Consider the following 23,204-nt stretch of genomic DNA (forward strand, 5'->3'; position numbering starts at 1 on the left):
TGGCCACACTTCAGTGGATGCACAAAGTTTATTATTAGCTGGCAGTTTGCTGGTTGTCAGGAGGGGGAGTGAAGGAAAAAATGCAAACACAAAACAGTCGGAGTGGGAATAGGAACTTGACAGTCAGTCAGGGAAATTTATCATTCTGTCAAACTCCACTGACTGCTGCAGCAGATCTATCTACAGAGTGAAAAATACCCACTCCCACCCAAAATGGCTGAGTGTTGAAGAGAGTAAAGCCAGCAAATAAAAACTGCCACGTAGACATGTTTGTCATAGTGGTTTCACCTGCTTGGTCTCATGTCAATAAAAGTGATTAGACTCCTACCAAATATAAATGGCCAACAATCTCAGTGCTTGGGGAGGCAATGATGCAATCAGATCATGACTTTGCACGATTCATGTTACTCATAATACCTAATAAATGTGACTGAAAACAGACTATGAGAGATGCTTTATCCTTTTGAATAAAATAGAATAAGATAGCAATAGAATAAAATAAGCAAATTTTACTGAATACTATAGTTGGCTTCAACCCACCACCCCCAAAAAAGACTGTGGTAGAAGATTGTCGTTTGATGTTTTAGAATCAATATCAAAGCCTTTTTCTCCAAAATCCTAAAAATCGCAATTGTTAGATTTTTATTGGGGCTGCAACTAACAGTTATTTTTACTAATGGTTAATCTGTCAATTATTATTTCGATTAATCAATTAGTTGTTTGGTCTATAAAATGTTAGAAAATGGTTAAAAATGTTTACCACCAAAGCCCAAGATGACAAATGTCTTTTTTTGTCCACAACCCAAAGATATTCAGTTTACTATCATAGAAGACTGAAGAAACCAGAAAATGAGACACATTTGAGAAGCTGGAATCAGAGAATTAAAAAATGACTCAACATGATTAATCGATTATCAAAATATTTGGAGATTAATTTAATAGTTGGTAACTAATTGATTAATGGACTAATGATTGCAGCCCTAATTTTTATACATCACATAAAAAGAATGTAGTTATGATTATAGTTCCTCCCTGTAATTAGTGACCTGTTGGTGTTTCTAGACCCTGACAAAAAATAACCATGTTTTGGTGTTGATGGTAGTTCAAGCAGCTCCACTCATGGTAGGTCATTGCAGGTCTGCTACATTTTAATGGGTCACTCACAACTGAAATAAATGCTTCCATATGCTGTGACTGCATATTCAGGTTGCCTACGCAGTGGTTGGAGTAGACTGTTCTGCATATCCAAAAGATTTAATGGAATTCCATCAATCGATTCCATCGGTAATTAGCCTATTACAACCTTTCAGTTGTACCATGTTCTTTGGACAAATCGCCCTTACTACAATAAACGACTCAAAGAGTCCATGGCAAATGGCTTCTTTTCTGATGTGCTTCGAGACAGTCTGTGATTACATTTAGTCCTGGGCCCTTTCATTTGACCAGCATATCATTTCTTCCCTGGTATACTTCAAAGTGTGGACACTTCAAAGTAGAATGAGTGACTGCCACTCGGACTCTGAGGATGGCTCTTTTGATCATCTTCTGAAAACTCCCCTAACGCTATCAGGGCAAGCACACCAGAGAGGAGGATTTGACAGCCATAAGATAAATGCAGTCATCCTCACAGCTATCAGATAAGCACAGCATGCTCTAATCCATTAATATGAAAATGAGGGAGGATGGGAAGTGGCTGGGTGGGGGCTTTGCAGCAACAGTTAAATGCTTTGGAATGAGTTTTCAAAGGGAGGATTCAGTATTCAAAGCACTTAATGGTGTATGTGTGCTCAGACTAGCAACCAACTAAAAAAATAATAACAACAATAATAAAGACTATATAATAATATAATATAATATAATAATAAAAATTCTTTGTTAATGCACCTTAAATGATGGTTTACAAACTGCCGAAGCAAATTGTAGGTCTCCTTGCAGTGATGAAAACTGCAATTTTTATGCATAGAAATACTCTATCTATCTTCTGTTTAGTGGCAGAATGTGCATTGGTGACACATTAACTACTGCCTTAAACAGGTGTCAAAACCAGTGGTTGGAATATCTTTTCTTTTTTGTTAACTATTTGAAAAGTGTCTTTTCAAATATTTGGCATGTAGGCTATACATAGACTGCAACAATTTAAAGGAAATGTTTAATTTTAAAACACTGATCATAACCTACAGTATATGGATCATTTTTTTCCAAGATATATTGCATCTTGAAAAGGAGATATTTTCTTCTTTTTCTGATTTTGTTCCTTACAGTAACTCATTCTCCACAGTTCATCCTATGCAATTTCACTGCATTCCTGTTGATAACAGCACAGAGATTTATGGATATCAACAATTATAATGTCCATGGAGTTGCAGGGACCATTTATTGGTTAAACTCAGTTTAAGTTGTGAATTTAGTGATTTTGTCACTGTGAGTCATGTTTTATAATTATGACTTTCATTTCTTAAAATTTGACTCCAAATATTCTTTGCGAAATCACATTTGGATTTGTTAAATAACGTGTAATGCAATGAGTTGGGAAAAGTAGGGTTTTCATGAAGTAACTAACTGCAATGATTGAGACCGATATGCTGCCAATCAGTGTGGTAGAGGGTGAGGGATTGAGAGAGCTAGTTCGGTACCTCAAGCCCGAGTATGTTATGCCATCGAGAGCTACTGTGACTAAACGCATTGAAAAACACTTTGATGTGAAGAAGGATGAGCTAAATGTCAAGCTAACCAGGGCAGACAAGCAAGTTCTGACCACCGACTGTTGAACAGCTCTCACAAACGCAAGATACATCACAACTTTTTAAAAAAATTAACCGGTTAGTTACCAGTTAATGGGTGTCAGTCTATTGAAAGCAAAATTAATCAAAACTAACATCCCCAGTTCTTACCATTTGATCTCTCTAGCTGTTTATAGTTAAAGTGAGACTGATGGTCAGTCAGTGGAAACTGACTTTTAATAACTTGTTAACAAAAAATGATTAGCCACGTAATTAGCTGCTACTGTTTAAAAACCAGGTACATTAATTCTCCCCTTAAATGTATGGTGCTGAATGGCAACATCAGTGCAGTACCTCAAACTCAGGTCTCTCTTTCTTCATGATACTGTATGTTTACTTGCAATTGTTATTACATCCACCCATTTCCCCCACTCTCCCTCCCTCCGTCCCTCCTCCCTCACCCTCTCATCTATTCGACCACATCACTCCTTCCCTTCCCCCCTTCCATCTCTTCATCAAATAACACAGCACAACTACCAGTCGTCTCTCCCTCTCAGTCTATCACCTATTGATCCCGTCCATGCTTCCTCATTTCCTCTCTCGATTCATCCATCCATCTGTCCGTCCATTTATCCATCCACCCGTTTATTAGCATGGGTAAGTGAGAGGTGAAGTGAACTCACCTAATGGGGTTATGTGTCTCCAGGAAATGCTTGGCTCAGGTTTCCCACTGGCTGTACAGATGAGCGACACATTGCTGCCCTCGTTTACCGTGATGTCAGAGGAAATGTCATATATCTTGGGAGGAACTATAAGAAAAGACAGATAAAAAAATGCAGAAGATTAGCATTTCAAATATGCAACCTCTGGTTCACACACCAGTATCATCTGTATGTAATATTACACTAAAGTAGGAGGTAAGGTGGATATCTTTGCAGTGAGAAGGTGCTTGTGTTCTAGTTTTGAGTTGAGAGATATATACTGGGCTTAAATGATCTCTTACTTTAGGGAACATAACTCTTGATACCTTAGATTCAGACTCCATGATTCAGTCTGACATTACCATCTTGTTAAATCTTCTCTGTAGGGGATAGAATTTGATTTTCCCCTTGCCAATCAGTAATATCCAACCACTCTGATTATATTTTCAGTCAACACAGAGGCTGCCTTAGTCAGTGCAGTTAGCATACATTACCAGTCAAAAGTTTGGACACAAACTTTGCTTCAACAAATATAAAAATTAATACTGTTGATGTGAGGTATGAATGAGTATATACACCAACAACATGAAAGAAACTAACATTCTATTATACACAGATGTTAAGTCCTGTAATAGTGAATCTTTTCTCAATTAAAGTATAATGAGGACTGCATTCAAAAATCAAATACATAACAGAGCTTTTGAAAAATGTGCATCCTAAAATGAAGAGGATTGATCATATTGGGCTCTTAGACTGTTTATTTTCTGTGGCTTCATTTCATATCATTTGAGTGGGTATATTTGCTCATGTGAAAAAACTTTTCTCAAGCTGAGCTGATACTAAAAGGCGACATGAAAACACTGTAGACCTCTGATTGGTCAATCATTTATCTCATTCATGGGATTTCTGTTTTAGAGAAAGCTTTCTGTTGCTCCCTCTCCTCGTCCCGCCGTTCTCCCTCTCTCTCCTTTCAATTCAGTGGGCTTTATTGGCATGAAAGTTTTGAGAACAATGTTAATATTTCTATTAATTATATACATATACAGTATATCCTATGCATGTATTTGTGTTTGTGTGTGTGTGTATGTGTGTGTGTGAATGCATGCTTGTACTGTGTGTGTCTAGGTCATTCACTGTCCGTCAGGTTGTGGCATGTTGAAACATATTGGGCAGCAAGATATGCCCTGTCTCCTTCTCCTAGAAGTATTTTCAATTTTGAGAGGTCATTAATCTCTTTGAAAGATGAAATTACAGAGTTGAGCTTGTTCCTTAAATGTCCTTAAATGTTCCTTATTTCATTGAATGTTTTACATTGTAGGAGGAATTAGTAGTCTCGTAGTCTCTCTCTCTCTCTCTCACATGCTCCTCAGGTTTCGTGCTTAAAACACAGCATTCACATGAGGAAAAAACAACACAGATCTGGGTTCTTTTTTTGTGACTTGTTGTTCTTTGTATTTACTGCTGCATTAGTTGGATGTAATGAATGAATGAAAAGGAGAAATGCAGAGGAAACAGAAAGTCTGTCTCCATAGTAAATCATCTGATGAGTGTTTGACGGTTGTTTATTTGTGCTTTATAACGTAACTGCCGTGAAACAATCAGAAAATAACATTGTATTTCTGTCATTCACAAGCTTTCTCTCTCTCAGAGAAAGCTTTCCACCACTGTCTCTCCTCACCAGCGCTGTCTCTCTGACGCTTGCTCGTGCTCTCAGCTTGCTCGCCCCCTCTCTCTCTTCTTCTTTTGTCTTAAAATGAGTCGGGAAGCTGACAGAAAAGCCTAACTTTTGTTGTTATCAAACGAAGAGAGATGTCCTCCTGTCTTCTCTCTCATGGTAGGGTTGTACAGCTGCTGCACAGCAGAGCGCCTTGCTGACTGCTTGTTTTTTCAAAGTTTATTAATATTGATCATGTAGCATGTCCAAATTGCACCAACTTTGACACTGCACTCCCTTGGGTCCCCTGCAATGCACCCACCGAGTGTGAAGTAGATCAGATGAACGATTCTCAAGATATGTGACATACATACATACATAAATACATAAATACATGCAGACAGACAGAGATTCCTTCCTTTAGTAGAGAGATAGGATGATGGTGCTGATGGTGATGGGATGATAAATAGATGGGAAACTGACTGGTACTGTAAGCCATTATTTTTGTGTATTGGGACACACGTGAAGGGAGTTGTTTTTAATTAATCCAAGACAAATAATTGCTGTTTTTTCAACAGACAGAAAGTAACATGTTGGTTGGGCTGGCAAGCTAACTAAATAAGCAAGCTTCAGCAATACAGTCATTCTCCTACCATAAATTGAATATTTTCTCATGTTACTACTAATTTCTCTAAAGGAACAAGCATTTGACTAATTGACTAATTGAAACAAAATTTAAGCTTCCTGTAAAGTTATCAAATTTTCATAAATGTGCTCTGCTGGCCTGGAAATTGATTTACAAACATATTTTTTCACCAACTAATTACTAAATTTGGAATAACAAGAATATTCAATATAAAAATAAATCACTGTATTGGTTAAATGAGTTGTTAATGGTGATGGGTAGTTATGAACACATAATGAATTCCTCTAGGAATTCCAGTTACATCGAAAGAGTATGTAGTGGTTTTTGATGCTTTACTGGGGGTGTGCTGCAGCTTCTTAGAGGTTCAATAATCAAGGTTTCAATCATCGATCCATTCAATAGAGGTATATTCCTTGGAGAAATTGACATTACCATGAATAAATGCTCCAATAAATACATCAGAATTTACATACAAGCTGCATTTGACTTAAGATATGCCATGATAATATGAGGAAAAATAGATTATGACAGAAGCAGGACAGTATTGGTTGCTAACATGTTAGCTGATGTAGCTTGCTAGCAAATGCTAGCCAGCCAGTACACTCTAGCTATGTTCTGTATTCTGTGTTCTTACAGTGCATAATAAACTCAGCTCTCAAAAAACAATGAAGTCATGGACATGTTTAATTTGTGTTTATTTTATAGTTAAACACAGTTAAATATACTTGAGCAGTGATTAAGTTGTTGACCGTTGAACTATGTTTAATATTTCCCAAGCCAGCAGAGCTTGGCATATCCAGTTAGTCCCATCCACAAAGGCTTTGATTGTCTCAGTTGTTTCTCAAGCTATTCACAAGACCAAAACCAGACCTTTTTGAATCACTGAACAAAAATTGGGATGTGAGCAATGACTCAGGTCTGGATCTGGGCGACACTTTAGGTGGTTTGGAAGCTGTCTGTCACAAATCCAAGTCAGTCGTTAAACAGTATTTTCTTGAAAAAGAAAAATGTTCCTTTCTACTGAGGGCAACTCATCAACAGTCCCTGCTGGACATCACTTCCGATCATAATTGGCAAGTTTCTGGGCACTTAAATCCTCTCGGAGCTTTGATGTTAAAAGCTTCGGTATTTAGGATGTTCAAAACACACAGACACACATGCAGCCACCCACAAAGGCATTTATATATTCAAATAAGCACACATGCAAGCACATGTGAGTGCACACACACACACACACATACACATAGAAGCTTTTGAGACACTATTTTAATCAGCAAGATTTGAATCTCTGAGGGAGCTTTTCTGCAGTGGACTGTGCTATACAGTAATGACTTCTCAGTCGTCTGGGGTTTCCAACCATTCTACCCTGTGATCCCCCCTGATGCGAGCTAAAAAACTAACAAATGAAAAGTTGATTCAACAATTTCCCTACTTCCTCTTTAGACCAACATGTTCTCTTTTTGGACCAATTGCCAACAGGATGATGCATAATTAAAAGCATCCGTCCTCATATAACTGGAACCTCTATGGCTTAAGGAAAACAAAACTTCTATAATTAAAAAATGGTACCTCCACAGCCTGTATTGACCCATCCTAACACAAGCATAATGCTCACCAATATAAGGGAGTGCCCAGGAAAACAGCCTTAGCGCTGGTGTTTTCTGTTTTGTTGGAGTTAGGCGTCATTTTTGATCAACAGATCTGGATCTAAATGAGATGAAAGTGGCGGACTTTCAGTGGAAGAGGACTAGAGGCGATGTTGAATCTAGGTTATTGCTTGTCAGATTCCTGTGTTTACTTCCTGTAGGACCCCACTGTTGACACATCTTCTCGGTGTCTGATAGCACAAAATTGAAAATGTTGGGGTTGTCTACTGATCCTATCTCTCCTTGGCAGGGACTGAGAGGTTTTCAAAGGTTCAGATGAAGAGCCCTCAGTTTTTTAGCTCAGAGCTGCTGTAGCTCAGTTGCTTTACTGTATTGTATAACTGTTTAACCAAGTCCGGGAAACAGAATAAATGATCAATAGAAACAGTCAAACTTTAAACAAAAAGTTGGGAAAAACTTGAATCATCTATGGAATAGTCTATGAGCAACTGAACAGTTATTTACTCACTAGTCAATAACACATGCTTTTGTTTCTTGTCTTTAGAAACTATTATAGTTAGACACCATCATATTTAGACCTCTGGCATGACTTTGTAAATTCAACCGAAACAGAGTGAGGTAAGAAGATATTGCCCTCAGAAATTCCAACGATGGAAAGAAAAATGTAGTACCCGTAGCATGTTAACTTCTTTTTGGTAAACAATGCACAATGCAACGCCTTGGCAGTAAGGTGACACTACACCTGCCAGTTATGGTGCAATTTGATGACGATTCATAAGTGTCTCAATAAAATCTCGATTTACTGTTTACTGTTAAATATTAAGTGTTATTTGAGGAATACGGAACAAGTGACAGAGTGACTTTGGACACAGCTAATGTATAAAGACAATATGATTCTGCAATCTGTTGTTCAAAAAAAAAAAAAATCATCCTAAACAAGATCTCATATATAGTAAGTGGGAGTCACGTTGCTAGGTTACGGTGCTGATTCATTGCAAGAAACTCCGAACTATTTGAAATTCCACATCCACTAATGTGACAATCAAGTTACCAGGTGGCTGCAAAAGTAAAAGTTTATCAACTTTTAAGTGCTCTTAATAGTGGAACTGCTTACTAATTTCTAACTGAATTATTGATGTCAAATGTTAATGAGACAAATTACTCTTATGTGTGCGTACGCCTCTGAGTGATGGTGTGAATTGAATTGTTCAGTCTACACACTTTAAACCGTGGCAATGAAAAAAAAAGGCAACACAGCAGAAAGGATGCTTTCTTAACCTCATACTGAGGATAATGACAATGAATGCGGTTTAAGGTACCATTATCTCACTTAACAGGAATGAAGTTGTTTCACGCCACTGTGCTTCAGAGACAATTTTGCAAATATGTAAAAAATGTGCATACAGAATCACAGCATTCAAAATTGGTCACACCTGCTCTGGGGAGAATTTTTTGTATTTTTGTGCTGCATTTCACACTAAAATAGAAAAAAATTGACCAGGTTTGGATGAAAGGAATCCAGTCTACAGGTGCCAACAGATCAGATGTTCCTCTTTAAGCTAATACCGATACCAAGGACGCTTAAGGCAAAAATTCTTAAAGTCTGTCACAGTTTAAATCGGTTCTGTAGACACTTGTCCAACACATCCGAGAAAAAATAGTAAATACTGTGATCCATTCAACCCCGAGCAATGTTTGGTAGTGTGCTTCACATGCATATCATGTCATTTTCTTACAGACTGTTACTGTTTCAAAGTTAAGGCAACTACACTACTTGGTGTGTTTGTTTGGGATAGCTGTGGTCATGGCAAATAAATTATGAATAAGATACGGTTAAGTTAAAGTGACTGCTTGGCTAAAGTTGGTATGAGAACAATTGTGGTCACGTCTAAGGTGTAAATTATTCACATGGATGTTCGTCCCTGCTGTGAAAAGCCTTTTAGACATCGTTGTGGAAATCCTCACTTGAGAAATTCTTGGTTTCCACATTATCTTGAAAGCTTGCAGAATCCATTACTATTATTTTTTTCCTAGGATACTTCTCTCTGAGTGCTCTATATTATCCCTTTTACACCTCCTCCACCTCTTAAAGATCAGTCCTGACTGTTCTGCCCCTCCAACAACAGAACATTATAACCCTCTCCTCGATACCTACACACAGCTTGTTGTTTTCTTTACATGCTAATTCATTAACGATGCTATGATTGTCATGTTTGCCCGTTCCTCTCTAATTTCCCCTTCTCCAGCTCTGCGGGAGGTGCTGAGAGTGAGCTGCCACAGCTGATCTGGGCGGTGTCATCTCCCTCCTGGCAGACGCCTCGGGTGAATAAATAAGACTCTAATGACGCCACCGTGAATTACAGAAATGCTACAGCTGCACTATTAAAATGCAGGAGTTTTCTTCTAGAGGTGCAAAGTGGGATATACAGAACTGGGCTCTTCTATGAATTCTGACAGGCCTCTCCAGGACGACTATGGCTACCAAATTGCAGGACCCCATTACTGGCTAAACCTACTGCCATCCAGCTTTCCAATTAGAGAACAGAGGGGAAGCCCGGCCACTTGTTGTAATGGACAGCAGTATAGGTGTAGGAGAGGTAGAGGAGTCAGTGAGAGCTGAGAGGGAGGAAAGGAAGGTGAGAAAAAGAGAGAAGGTCCGTCTTCATTTTCTGTAATTCAAGTCCTTCATTTGACCACCATTATCCTGCAAACACAGACAAAATGAACGAAGGTGCTGTAACTGCCCTGGGCATATGTCCTGTTCAAACACAATAAGATGTAATGGTCTTATTAAAACGCAGATGCATCCTGATCTGAACACAGATCGTCTTTAATCAACGACATGCAGCACTTTAAAATTGGATTAGGAGCAGATTTGAGTTTTACTTTTCAGCTTTGCTTGATACAGTGAAGAAATCCTGGGGAGATCTTTGAGTAGCTCCTTGCAATTCTAAAATTACCAACTCCAAAGCCTCCCCAAACCGCAGGTTGTTAGAGATGACATTGATATAGATGGATTATAATAAACCTGTAAAATATATCTGTGTTTGTAGGGTGTAATATACACCTCAGTAATGAGACAGTTCCCACACAGCTATTCCTAAAGGTTTTCAATTCCCTTTCCTCACTGCAGGCAGCAAAAAAGAACCAACTTCTAGTCCGTTAATTAGGTGTCAGACATGGAAACTAAACATAAACAGTGACAGATTATATTACTCAAAGGGATTACCTCTATTTGCAGTGTCATAAAGCGGGCGCAGATCATTTGTAGTACTTAACTTTGGAAAAAGTTCAACCAAGTAGAAAGAGAAATTTGTTATTATTGGCTAGGGTTTTTCACTGCCTGCTATATACATTTGTGATGGTAACATAACCTTAGTGGTTTAGAAAAACTACGGCCCTCCAATTTAGAAATTTGCATTTCTTACTGTAAAGATGACTTTGTCCGTCATGCCATTATTTCCTGGCCCTAAGGCTCAGCCAATTCACTTATAATGTCTTCAATAATGTGTAATATGTTGAGTTTTTGGATGTAAAAATATTTCAGAAACACTGACAGTGATGTGTGTTTGTGTCGATGTGTGTGCATGTACGCATGCACATGCATGTTTGCCTGCAGTGTGTGCTTTCAAACAAATGACACAGTATTTCACTCTCAGGCCATAAACTTTGAAAGTCACTCTAGCTTTACCTCCAATATCGCCTGCGACTCTCTCATAGCATTATTAAACATATCAATCTCAATCATTTTCAACAGAAAAACACACAAACCCATACACCAATAATAAAAAGCAATAAAAAATGTTCAGAAAAAGAGATGTTTTCTTTTTCTTTCCATTTATTTGAGCCCAGCAGCAATAGAGGTGGACTAAGTGTTGGAATAGCAGGGCCAAGACATAAAACCTCATCAACTCTTACTATTTGTCTGTTTTTGGCATCTCTTCATATTCTAAGATCACCTTGTGGCTAAGATGTTGGGCAGGTTAATAAAGAATGAGATGTAAGAAGCGGCAGCAGACAGTAAACGGCTTAAGACACAAATAGATTCTCGGCAAGTGCACATTAGCTGATGAACATTATTCCATAATGGTATCATTACGTATGATGAATTCAGTGATTTACCCTATTAATGTACTGCAGAAATTTGCCTGAGGGTCCAATGATAGTGTGTGTGATAGTGTGGGAGTACAGTACAGTATGACGCACTGTATGTCAGCAGAGGCACAAGCTTCTCTTGCAACTGATTAGAGATTTGTGTTAGGTGATAAAATTGTGTCCTATATAACACAAACCGTTTAACATGGGATTCCCATGTTGTAGCTTTTTTTTCTATAGGTGTGACCTAGTTGTTATTTTTGTTGCTGTGTCTTAACCAGCACCCACACCTCACTGTATCACCGTAAATGCACTTGGTATAAGTTCTTACAGTAAAATCTATGCCCATTACCTTAGTCGTAACCCTGAAGTTATATTCTTTTATCAATGTATTTCAGTGGCCCACTTTTTTTTTTGCTTCAAGGCAGAATCCCATCTCTAACTGAAACAGAAATGACCCCAAAACTGTGGTAACAACAATGTACTGGTGAGGTGTTGATAGCCTTGGAGAAAGAGAAAACACAGGACAATTCTACCACTAGCCTTCAATATACGGATGTTGCCACAGTCATAAAGGGACACAATTTTCAGGGTGTCTCGGATCTTGGTTATTTGCTGGGACAGTTTCGACTGACAGGAAAAGACATAAAAATTTAAAATGTGAAAGTTTAAGCTTCGCATGACTATGTATTAGTCATCATTTGTGTGAGGAGTAGGAGATCTGGCTAAAGTTATCTGGACAGTGAGTTGATCAGGCTGATAAGCAAGAAAAAGAATAAAAACATGATGAAAACAAGCCCTGCTTCTTGTAGAACTCTGAAGACACTATGAACACCATTTTAGTTCGACTTGTAATTAACCATTAGTTTATGATAATATTCCTGTCATGACCTAATGGTGCAAAAATAACATGCTTCCGCAAATGTCACAACTGATACATATGATGAGTAATTGCCAATGAGGTTAACGATGCAGAAAGCGTGATTATTGAGAGCTTGTTACCAATTTCATGCACTTCAGGGGAATTCATGAATTAAGGGAAATCAATTGATGAAAATGAACTTTTCGAAATACCTTGTGAGAGGCAATTAATCTTCAATGGGAGAGCTGCACTGGGCATGTAATTCAAAGATAAGCTATCACCCACTTATTGAAATAGTTTCTAATTTATTCATGCTAATCAGTGTCTTTCAGCCTCGGCATCTTGCTTATGTTAAACAAAATTCCTCTGCATGGGCCACTCTCCTTTCGCTCTCAAGGAAGATCACTGGTTTTTCAATTAGTGGCTTGGCAACAAAGTGTCTTTGATAGGCGCGGCCGCGTGCAAGGCTTATTTCAAATCATTTATTGTCAAAATGAAACACTGAGGGCACACTGCTTTCCAACAAGGAAATATCAGCCTGTGACCAAACGACCGTTGTTATGGGTGATCCTCAGTGTATCTCAGCTCTCCATGTGTGAGGAGAGTGTTTCTGTGTGTGTGTGTGTGTGTGTGTGTGTGTGTGTGTGTGTGTGTGTGTGAAATGGATGATCTGATGTGAGGACACAAAGCTCTGTCTCCATCTGTCACTGAGCCTTGATGCAGCATTAAAGGTCAAAGTTCAAACTTTAGAACCCGGGTCGTGATTAATGGGGAGAGAGCAGTTGGCAGCTAGCAGATACAGAGTCATGGGACAGGAGCTCGACTCAGTGAGTGTTTGTCTCTGCTCTTTGCTGGCTGTTCGCTCAACAATTTGTCATACTCCAAATATGTACTGAGTCAAGACAGAGAAAACACTGCGACTGTAGTTAGGTTCTAGTGTTATCATTATATATTAAAGGGGACGTAATGAAACATTTATGCAGTAGTAGGTTGAAGGCTGGGCTTTTGACTTTCAGGGAGCATCATTACATACGCTCACCTCAAATTTTGGATCTATTACCAGGTTTAGCATGAGACATCCGACATCATGACAGTATAAAATTCACAGAAAACTACAAAAAGCATGATATATATGTCCTCTTTAAAGTCAAGGTGACTATTCAAGATCCAAAAACCGATAAATTTGTAAGTTTGTAATTTGTAAGTGAGTTGCCTTTACTTTATAGTCCTCTGCTGTCAGAATAAGACAGTACACACTGTTGGACACAATGTTAGACCTTTTTAATCTATAGTAGGGATGTGCATCTCCATCACTGAGGCCGATGCAATACGCATCTCAATGCATTGCCAGTGATCCGATACATTAAAGATACATATGAAGCAACTACCAATGCGATACGATACAATTCACCCCTATTGCGATGCAGTGCGATTTGACATGATTCGATTCAACACAATGTGATTCAACTTGATACAATGTGATTTGACGTAATGCAAAAGAATGAAGCTGTGCAATTAAATGGTACAGAGAGTTTGATTTTATATCTTAAGCATTCAGCAAATCATAAATTAACTAAAAAAGTGCCACTTTTACTTTACATATTTGTTTCTCCAGTACTGAGTAATCATCTCATTTATGCTGTTTCTTTTTGACCACTAAAAAAACACTTGGATCTTTCACAAACAGGCCTTTTCACAAGTCCTTTGTAGTGTAGTGTTCTCTGTCTCTAGTTTATGTGCATATGCTCCATGACCAAAACAATTACTGTCAAAACAGTTTAATAATCCACTTACTCCCACGTACAGAACAATAATTCTGGGGCAGGAGTTCCACCAAGAACGTTTTGGCAGCGCACTTAGCTTTAGCATGCTAGCACACACACGAGAAACAGTTTAGAGAGGAGGAATCAATCTAAATATTAAATTACTGGTCACAAATGATTGGCCACATTTTGACATAATAAAGGCGTACGGCCTCTCCTAATAATTATATACAAATAAAGCGTTTTTTTCTGATGCAAATTTTTATTAGAAACCATACATTGCGAATTCATCTCAAATGGTATCTAGTGCACGCTTTTTTAATTGAGGCACTTGCACTGTGAACGTTTGTGCTGGTGCACTGATGCAAATCTTCCCATCTCTAATCTATAGCTTTATCAATCGCAGATGTTAGACGTATAAAGCGATAATTCATACAAAACACTGCCTTGAGTCTACATTTTCAGAGATGTTGTTTTATTGAAACTGCCTAGTTGCTGCTGGGAAATGAATTCTTAGAGATGTGAAAGGCCTTTTAGAGCACAGAAACAGTCGACTTTCATACTTTTCAGAGTGCCCTTGATAGTTATGACCGTCTTTCAAAACATCCTAGTTTGGCCTTCTAGAGAGCCCATCATCATCATCAGAGCAAATCTCATTGCTCTTAAGCTATTACCTTAAAATATTAACATGTATCTCTGATTGGGTCATTGGGTAGAAATGAGTCTTGAATTTCCAGTAAGAGTGAACTGTCCAGACACAAAGAAGTTTTTCAGAATGAGTACCACATCCATTCATTGTTTGTCAAACTCTTCCTCTCTCCTCTCTCTGTCCTGATTTATTTCTCATTGGTGAGTCATATAAGTCCATGATAAATAGCACTGGCTGCCAAACAATTCAAGGCTGAAGTGCTGAAAAGTATTACTGATTATTCTCAGAGTGTGTGTCAGTGTGTAAGTGCGTCTGTGTGGTACGTGCGTGCGGCATGCGCGTGCGGCATGTGTATTGTTATTTGTGTGCGTCAGCTGCCACATTCATTCTCTGATGGTGCCCAGTATCGACCACTTTTCTTCACAATCCTCCTCGCAGGGTGGTAGGAGAAGATTTGGACGAAACATGTAGGTAATACAGGGCAATTCATACCCACTGAGGTCTTTGGAAATGCCAAAGTCATGAATATTCAATAAATTGCTCATTATTAAAAACTCTGAGCTTGTACTTTGCAGAATATGGATGTCTGTTCTTGCTATTTGTTTACAGCATTACTCTAGAGCTTTGATTGTTTAAATGATGATATTCATACAGAATATCAGTGACTGATCATTTAAAATAAGAAAGTGTTCCTTCTCTGATTCGCCTGGTTTTTGTATCTTTGATAATATTTCCTTAGCCATGTCAGTCTAGGTCTATAAATAAAGATGACCACTGGATGTTCTAGCAAAGCAGGAGGGTGTCTGCAATTGGAACCTAACACAACTAAAAGTCAAGGAAGCAGGCTAAGGGAGGAAATCTCTCACTGCTCTTTAATTGCACTTTGGGCATCAGATGGATTTCTGGGATGAGACAGCCGGGCGGCACCCTACTGCTGGTGGTCAGTCTGGATTCAGGGTGATGTATGCAATTGTGCTGTAGGGCCGGGAAGTGCAGCCTGTGATATTTATCTGCCCAATTAAGGCCAGTGTATCTCGGAGATGTCTGCCAATGCTTCACCCCCAACAAATCTGTTTCACAGCTATCGTACTGTTGATGAACGTTGTACTGTATGATAAACACCGCCTTGAGGACCGTGCTTGGATCCACACAGAAGTGAGAGAACTCATGTCTCTGTTGTGATTTACACCTCTGAGAACCAACACCACAAAAGCCATGGGCTAACACCACTGGCTGATGAAAATTCTGAATTTAGATTGTTCTCACACTCAATTTGACAGTGTTATCCTCCACGGCATTTCCGGAGTGGACTGCATGTCCAGAATTCAACAAAAATTTTGTAGTTTATTTCAATTTCTCTACATAACACACCTTCATTTACAAACAGAGACGAGCTACAGTTATTCATCACTTACAAACATCTCTGACCTGAGCATTATGTTGTAGCAGATGTTGTAATTAAAGACAAAAACAGATACACATTTCAGAGTAGAGAAGGGCACAAAGACTGTGAAGAGAATGTTGGATGATGTCCAATTTGGACAGTGTGGTAAAACAGCTTCAAACAGGTATGAATTCAGCTAAAAACGATGACATTGTTGGAAAAATATGTGCATCTCACTGATTTGAATAAATTAATGATTGAGAAGTGTTTCTGTTAAAAAGAGAGACACAGCTAGTGTGGTGAGTGTGGCATTAGCCTGGTGTCAGACCTCTCCATTCAACCTAATTCACACAGGTCTAGTGTCAAGATTCAAGATTCATTTTCTTGTGTACTTGCATACAAAAAACATTAAAAAAGAACATGAAATGCTGTTAATCCCAGCTCACAGCAGTGCAACAGCAATAGAAAGATATTCTTCTAAAAAGGAAGAAATTCCCCTAAAAAGGAAGAAATTCCCCAAAAAACATGCCAAAACAAACAAAAAAGAACAAAGGGTTAGCAGCAGAGTGCATTACAGTGCATTTAGAGAGAAAGTGCATGTTTCAGTTCAATGTTGACAGCTGGTGCATGTCAATGAGTGACCAGCACTGATGGAGGGGGGGGGGTTATATAATCTATTTTGCTGTCCAGAGAACAGCTTCTGCGTCCTATCGCACTGCTTTCAATATTTCCTCTCCAGCGCAGCTCCACACAAGGCCGTGGTTTCCTTTGGGCCCACTGGGCTTAGCAGACCGAGCTCGCTCAGCTGATTTAGCTCCCAGCCAGTATTTCTTGTAGTAAAAGTCTTACAAAGGTCCAAAAGAAACTGACGATCATAAACATATTTTCCTTGCACTCAACACAATGACAAACGTAGACATGGACAAAGAAACTGTATAGTCAGAACTAGGAGAGGCCGCCACAAACATTGGTCACGCCGCCATCACACCAGTTCATGGAGAGAGAGAGAGAATAATACAGACAAGGACCCCTACATTTCTCCTCTTGTCTCCACAAAAAAACTCCTTTGTTCGCTTCCTTAGTGCAGTTTCTCCTTAGTAGTGTTGGTAAGAATGGCAGGTAGCAGTTAGCAGTTAGCATTTGACAGCTAGCTAGTTATTTTGATATTTAAAAAATACATCCAAAGATGATATTTCCTTTTCTGTTCTTGCTGATTAATGCTGTAACCTCTTCTTTAGAGTCCTTTCTGAAGATTATTTGAAGGTTATGTTGCAAAATGTTCCACTTTTTAGGTCCAAGTTTGAGATGTATTCAGGCTTTGTATATCAGAGCTTTCTAAGTGATTAAGATATTTACATGTTGAGATATTTCAGGTTAAGTGAAACTTGCCCTGCTGGTGGTGCTAGTGGAAAAGGGTCACCAAAGTCATTAGGATTCATCCTCTGGGCACCATGGATGTACAGAATTTCATGGCAGTCCATTTAATAGTTGTTGATCAAATGTGACAAAAATGGTGACAAGGGTGGATGACATTGATGCAGCTATATGTCAACTTACAGAAATATTAACTCTTAACTCAGTAAATTGGCATATTTATGGAAACACTAAGACAAACACACCACCAATCAGAAAATGGCTGACATAAACATGATGTCAAACTGGGTAACACAATTCAGTCTCATTATCAGGCTAATAATGTATGACAATATTGTACTGATGGAAATAATGCAGTGGAAATGTGCATTATGCTGAACTCACCATGACAACAGGTAAACATAAAGTAAATATTGAGTTTGCATGAAAGGCAAACAGCAGCAACAACAAATAAACACTAGAGATGGGGACAGATCAGTTAACATCAAGGCTTCTTACTAAAATTATGTAAAATAAAATGATTAAAAAAATGAGAAACTGGAATTATAATAATAGTCTGTATTAAATCCCTAGTGCCCTTTTCACCTGAGGTAAATAAAGCCACTATTTGAAACATGACATTAATCCATGACTCTTCAATGATTTTTACAATGAAAGCAGAGACACGATAACTTGATTTGGTTGTGCTTAAAGGTGAATAGCAATGATTATCACTGTTAAAGATCACACACACACACACACACACACACACACACACACACACCAAATGACACATAAATGACAATGATTAGTGGTTAACTAAATGTCAGGGGCCATAATGGCAAATCTGTTCCTTTAGACACACTCATATTCTCTTTACACTGTCTCTGCAATATCAATGCCAAGCTGCATTGTTTTACTGCATTATTTGTCCACTGAGACTCTCGATACGCAGTTATTCCAGCTGGTGACGGTAGCACTGACTCACTATCCTCAAACATCATATCACACATACAGTCATGAGGATCTGTTTTTTTCATTGGTGTTTTCAGATTTTTATTATTACCTAAATCTATTTTTGCTACAGAACAATCTAATTTTATTTGGACCAAGAGCTCTATATCCTTGACATCAATATCCATATGATATTAACCCTGCATTGAAAACTAAAGCTGAACAAAATTAGGGCCTCAACTAACAGTTATTTTCACTATGAATTTATCTGCCAATTGCTTTCTTGATTAGTCAAATAATTGTTGTCTATAAAATGTTAGAACAGTGAAAAATGTCCATCACCAAAAGGTCAAAACCCAAATATATGTAAAACAGAGAAAAGCAAAAGGAAAAAAAGCATATACTCACATTCGAGAGGCCGGAGCTAGAAAATATATAGTCAGGGGATCACCAAAGTCATTAGGATTATCATCTGGGAACCATGAATGCATTAATCCATGTAGATGTTAAGATAATTTTGAAGTGAAAACTTTGACCCGCAAGTGGCACTAGAGGAAAAGTCAGTGCATCACCACAATCATTAGGATTCATCCTCTGGACACCTGGATATCTGTACAAACAATAGTTGAGATATTTCACTGAAAGCCAAAAATGTCAAGCTGTGAGTGGCGCTAGACAAAAGGTCAGAGGGTCACCAACCTCTGTCAGTGCAAAAGTTCATGCCGATCCATTTAACTGTAGTTCAGATATTTCAATCTCGAGCAAAGTGGTGAACTGACCGACTCACCAGCCAGGCAGACCAACATCGTCCTCCCTAGAGCCATGCCGCTAGCATGCCTAATGCTTAGATTGTAGTATCACTGCCAATTCCTCTTTAGCCTTGAATTGATTCTGGGTTGTACCTATTTCAATGTTAAGGGATTTCACCTTTCACGATCCATTTGGTATAAAATACTGATAAAAATCAAATTTTAATTTCAAAGTAGTATCAAAGTGCAATGGAATATTTGTTATCTTGTCAACACTGCTTTGCATCTCCCTCTGTAAGAGATGCATTCATGTACACAGAGTAGAGAACAAGACATTAAGGAAATCAGTTAAACCGCAAGGATGAAATCTTGGGTCGATTTTACAATTGTTAAGCAGAACAAGCACAAGACTCACTGAGTGGACCACAATAACTACTGAAAAGTGTGTTGAGAGGTAAAGCTTGCACACCTGTGGGTGGGGCCTTAATTTACTGAAATGGCTGCCCAGTAAGGAGAATGACTTCTTCAGTTGTTCATTTATTTATATTAGGCTATTATAGTAAATTGCCAGTCCAGTAGTAGCTCTCAATTTCATCTTTGGGTGAGTCACAGTGAATATTGACAAAATGTCCCACTATGTTTTGGTTTCAAAGAAATATGGAAACCTTAACATTCAACTGTTTAAGCCACTTGACATCAAGTTTAAATGGGAAATTGTTTAAGCAATATGTTTGCACAGTGTAATCTACTTTTAATTGAATACAGAGCCAGGCTTCAACTATGCTTAAACTTTATAGTATTGATGTTGCTAATCCTCAAGAGGAATTCTCACCAGTAAATGACGGAGAAATGTCATTGTGGAGGTGTTCGTTCCCTGGATTAATTCAGAGAGTTGCATTAAAGTGTAGTTGACAGGACTGTATTTTTGGACTCAGGTCATGAGAAAATGAAATCTATTTTAAATGCACCCAGTAATTAATGAGAGTGACAGAATCATAGCATATTAAGAATGAACTGTGATTTCCTGAGCCTTTTTATGCCACACTCTGTAATTATACTCTATCTCTGTCCTGACATCAAAGAAAAGAGCGACGACCTGAGCTTTAACCCTCCATTTCACTTCTAGCTGAGGAACACTCTTCCCAGACTGACTCACTCTATGGGCGTGGGCGATGAGTTTTCACTGTGGATCCGCACTGATCCATATTAATGTCCAAAGCATTTTCATCACATACAGGATTATGTCTCACATTTTTGAAAATGTTAACCCTATGAAGTACTGCATCACACTATGGCATCATGTAAAATCTTACATAAATCCTGTAAAGAAAATAATGAATCATAGCTTTGCCATTTATTATAATAGTTCATGATCCTGCACTAGTTTGGTAGAAAATATATATATATATATATATATATATATATATATATATATACATATATATATATATATATAAAAATAAAAACTTATTCAGAATACAATATGTCAGCAAGATTGTTTAGCCTCGCTTGTCCTAGAATTTGGGGGTTTTAGGTCAATCAATTTGGGTGATGATAGTTTGAAACACATTACCAATGCCCATGTGAGCAGCCATTGGTGAAAGGAAGTATGCCTCTTTCCCCCATCCTCGCTTTGACAAGATATTCTTAGATGAGAGGTGCTGTGCATATTTAATACATTATCACATCCACAATCTTAATTAACAGAGAGGGGGGAAAAGAATGGTGGCTGAGGAGGAGGGTAGTCATGTGATGTGAAGAGGGGTGGGTTGGGCCTGATACCAATCTCTCATTGCTCTGTATCCTATATGAGATAATGGTCAGGGTAGACTGTAAATAGGTCAGCATATGCATGGTGGATATGCAGGGTGAAGACCAGTGTTACAGTAATAGAAGTAAAACAAAAGAAAAAAATTTAAATAACCTGGCTGGTGTGGACCAGGAGCAGCTAATGGTTCAGAGTTCATGGAGTTGTCAGGGATATCTCAGTTTCACACGACAATCAGTGCATAGCCACGAGGCAGAACCCATTCACTGTAATCTTGTTAAGTCAAGTAGTTAAAGGAAGGGTTTAACTGCCCAGCATTTACCTGTGCCAGATGTATCTGGAGGAAAAAAAAAAAAAGTCCCCTACTAGTAATTCAACAGACCCTGATGGCTCTGATAATTATTGCTTTTGGCTAAGATTATGTGAGAGACCTTTTAGGGCACTGGTAGATCTGAAGTAAAGCGATATGATAAACATTTTGGCTGCTCCAAATGTTTGATGTAGTAGTGCACTGTTGCAGAAATATGGCATTACTGTAGTTTAACTCCATCCATACGTCACTGTGCAGAACATTACACTTTTCATAGGTTTCTCTGTATTTGCTGGTGTATCATACTGATAGTACTCCCACCAGCATGCATGATTTATTTTTCACAATCAGTATATGGTGCCTCAGATTTCTCTCAGTTGCAGTGACGACAAAGAGCAAAATATACTATATTGTGCCCTTTACTTCATGCGACTCTGAGCTGCGATGCCAGTGCAGTAGTGTGTTTTGAATTCTCACTTTATCATGGGCACTCTTTAATAGCAATGAAGCTTAGGGAGGAGAGGCACAGATGCAAACATCTAATTTGTTGAGGTGACACAAGGTCTGTGAGGGGGGATAAATGTCTTGCAGAGATTAAATGATTCTAAGAGATGAGGGAGCCGTCACAGCCATAGTTAACCCCCCCCCCCCCCCCCCCCCCCCCCACCACCTTTAATGCGTAGCATGTGATTCATGTGTTAAGAAGTGTGACGCTTACTACAGATTCCTCTTGCTGTAACACTGATGTAATGTTCAGGTGAGGGGAAACCTTGTGAAATGTGATTAGAAAGAGAAAAATATTAATTTGTGGCTCCAATTGCAAAATGTGTCGCTATTTCTCATTCCCATTAATAGTTTACAGGTTTGCTGACAAAATAAAGTTAACACCACACAACTTCTATGGAGTAGCACAATTATTAAGACATGTACCTTGTTCCTTAAAGTTATAATCTTGAAGATTTTCATTTAAAATGTCTGTTAAGTCACTATTAATCGCCAAATGAGGTAACACAATGGTGATTGAGCCTATGGCCTGCTGATGAAAGCTCTTGCATTTGAAGTATAAGTATGATTATTACAGAACAGGTGTCGGTAGCAACTTTCCCGCCATGCATTCAAATCAAAAGCGGTGCAGTTAGTGATGCATTTCCCATTACTCAGTGGGACTGATTTTGAGGGAGGGTCAAAAACACACCTGCAATTACTGCTTAACGCCATATGGTGCCGCCAAAGAGAATGAAACGGAGATCTTCGAGATACTTTAAGTTCAATGACTAACACTTTTCTATTTTAAAACCTTATATGAACCCTGCCATGCGCTTGAAATGGGTTGAGACCATTGCATATTTCCATACATATACAGTAATCCCTTATTGCTCTTATTTTTTGTGTTACTCCTCACGGTGTACTATCTTGCAAAGCAAAAGTGCCAAAAAGTCCAACGCCATGAAATCCTTTTACTTCAACTGTAACATTCGTGTAGCAGCATTAATAAATGTTGTATGCTTGGACTGAAAAGCCCAGATTAAAGTGTCTCGTTTTTTTTTTTCCTCAGCAAGTCTTCCCTTTCCTTTCAGCAGATGAAAAAAAAACAGCATGCTCCCAGAAGCCTCAGCAACATGACAGAGCAGCTCCCCTGCTACATCTCATCTGTAAAGAAATCCCTCTGTTCTCCATGAGTGGGCTTAAGCATGTGTACACAAGTATCGCACCGTGACAGGTAATGATTCACAACACACAGAGTTTTGACAAAGGAGATAAACAAAAGTACAATACGGAGTGAAGTTATGGAGGTGCCATAACAGTGCATGTATGCTGTGGCCGCACATAAATAAAGAAATGACAGAGTGGCTGGCAATATATTGAACCAAATTTTTAACTACCTCGGGTACCCTGTCAAGAGACTTGACCGTAAACATGTATCAGCTGGAGTGAGTCATCTGTGTTTCCTCCTTGCAGCTCACACTCAAGATACACAGCTCCTTCTCA

The 23,204-nt window shown here is 38.6% G+C and overlaps 1 protein-coding gene across 4 annotated transcripts in view; it reads right to left on the reverse strand.

The window, feature by feature from the left end:
- The window catches only part of negr1 (neuronal growth regulator 1), a 164,528-nt gene that overhangs the window by 79,883 nt on the left and 61,441 nt on the right, over nucleotides 1-23,204 (reverse strand). For all 4 annotated transcript variants that reach the window (XM_044361502.1, XM_044361503.1, XM_044361504.1 and 1 more), the window contains exon 3: nucleotides 3,404-3,529. In XM_044361502.1, coding sequence (XP_044217437.1) covers nucleotides 3,404-3,529 — 126 coding nt within the window. The remainder of the gene's footprint in view (nucleotides 1-3,403; nucleotides 3,530-23,204) is intronic.

The sequence above is a fragment of the Thunnus albacares genome, chromosome 9 (genome assembly GCF_914725855.1).
Source record: "Thunnus albacares chromosome 9, fThuAlb1.1, whole genome shotgun sequence".
In the NCBI taxonomy this organism is placed as follows: Eukaryota; Metazoa; Chordata; class Actinopteri; order Scombriformes; family Scombridae; genus Thunnus; species Thunnus albacares.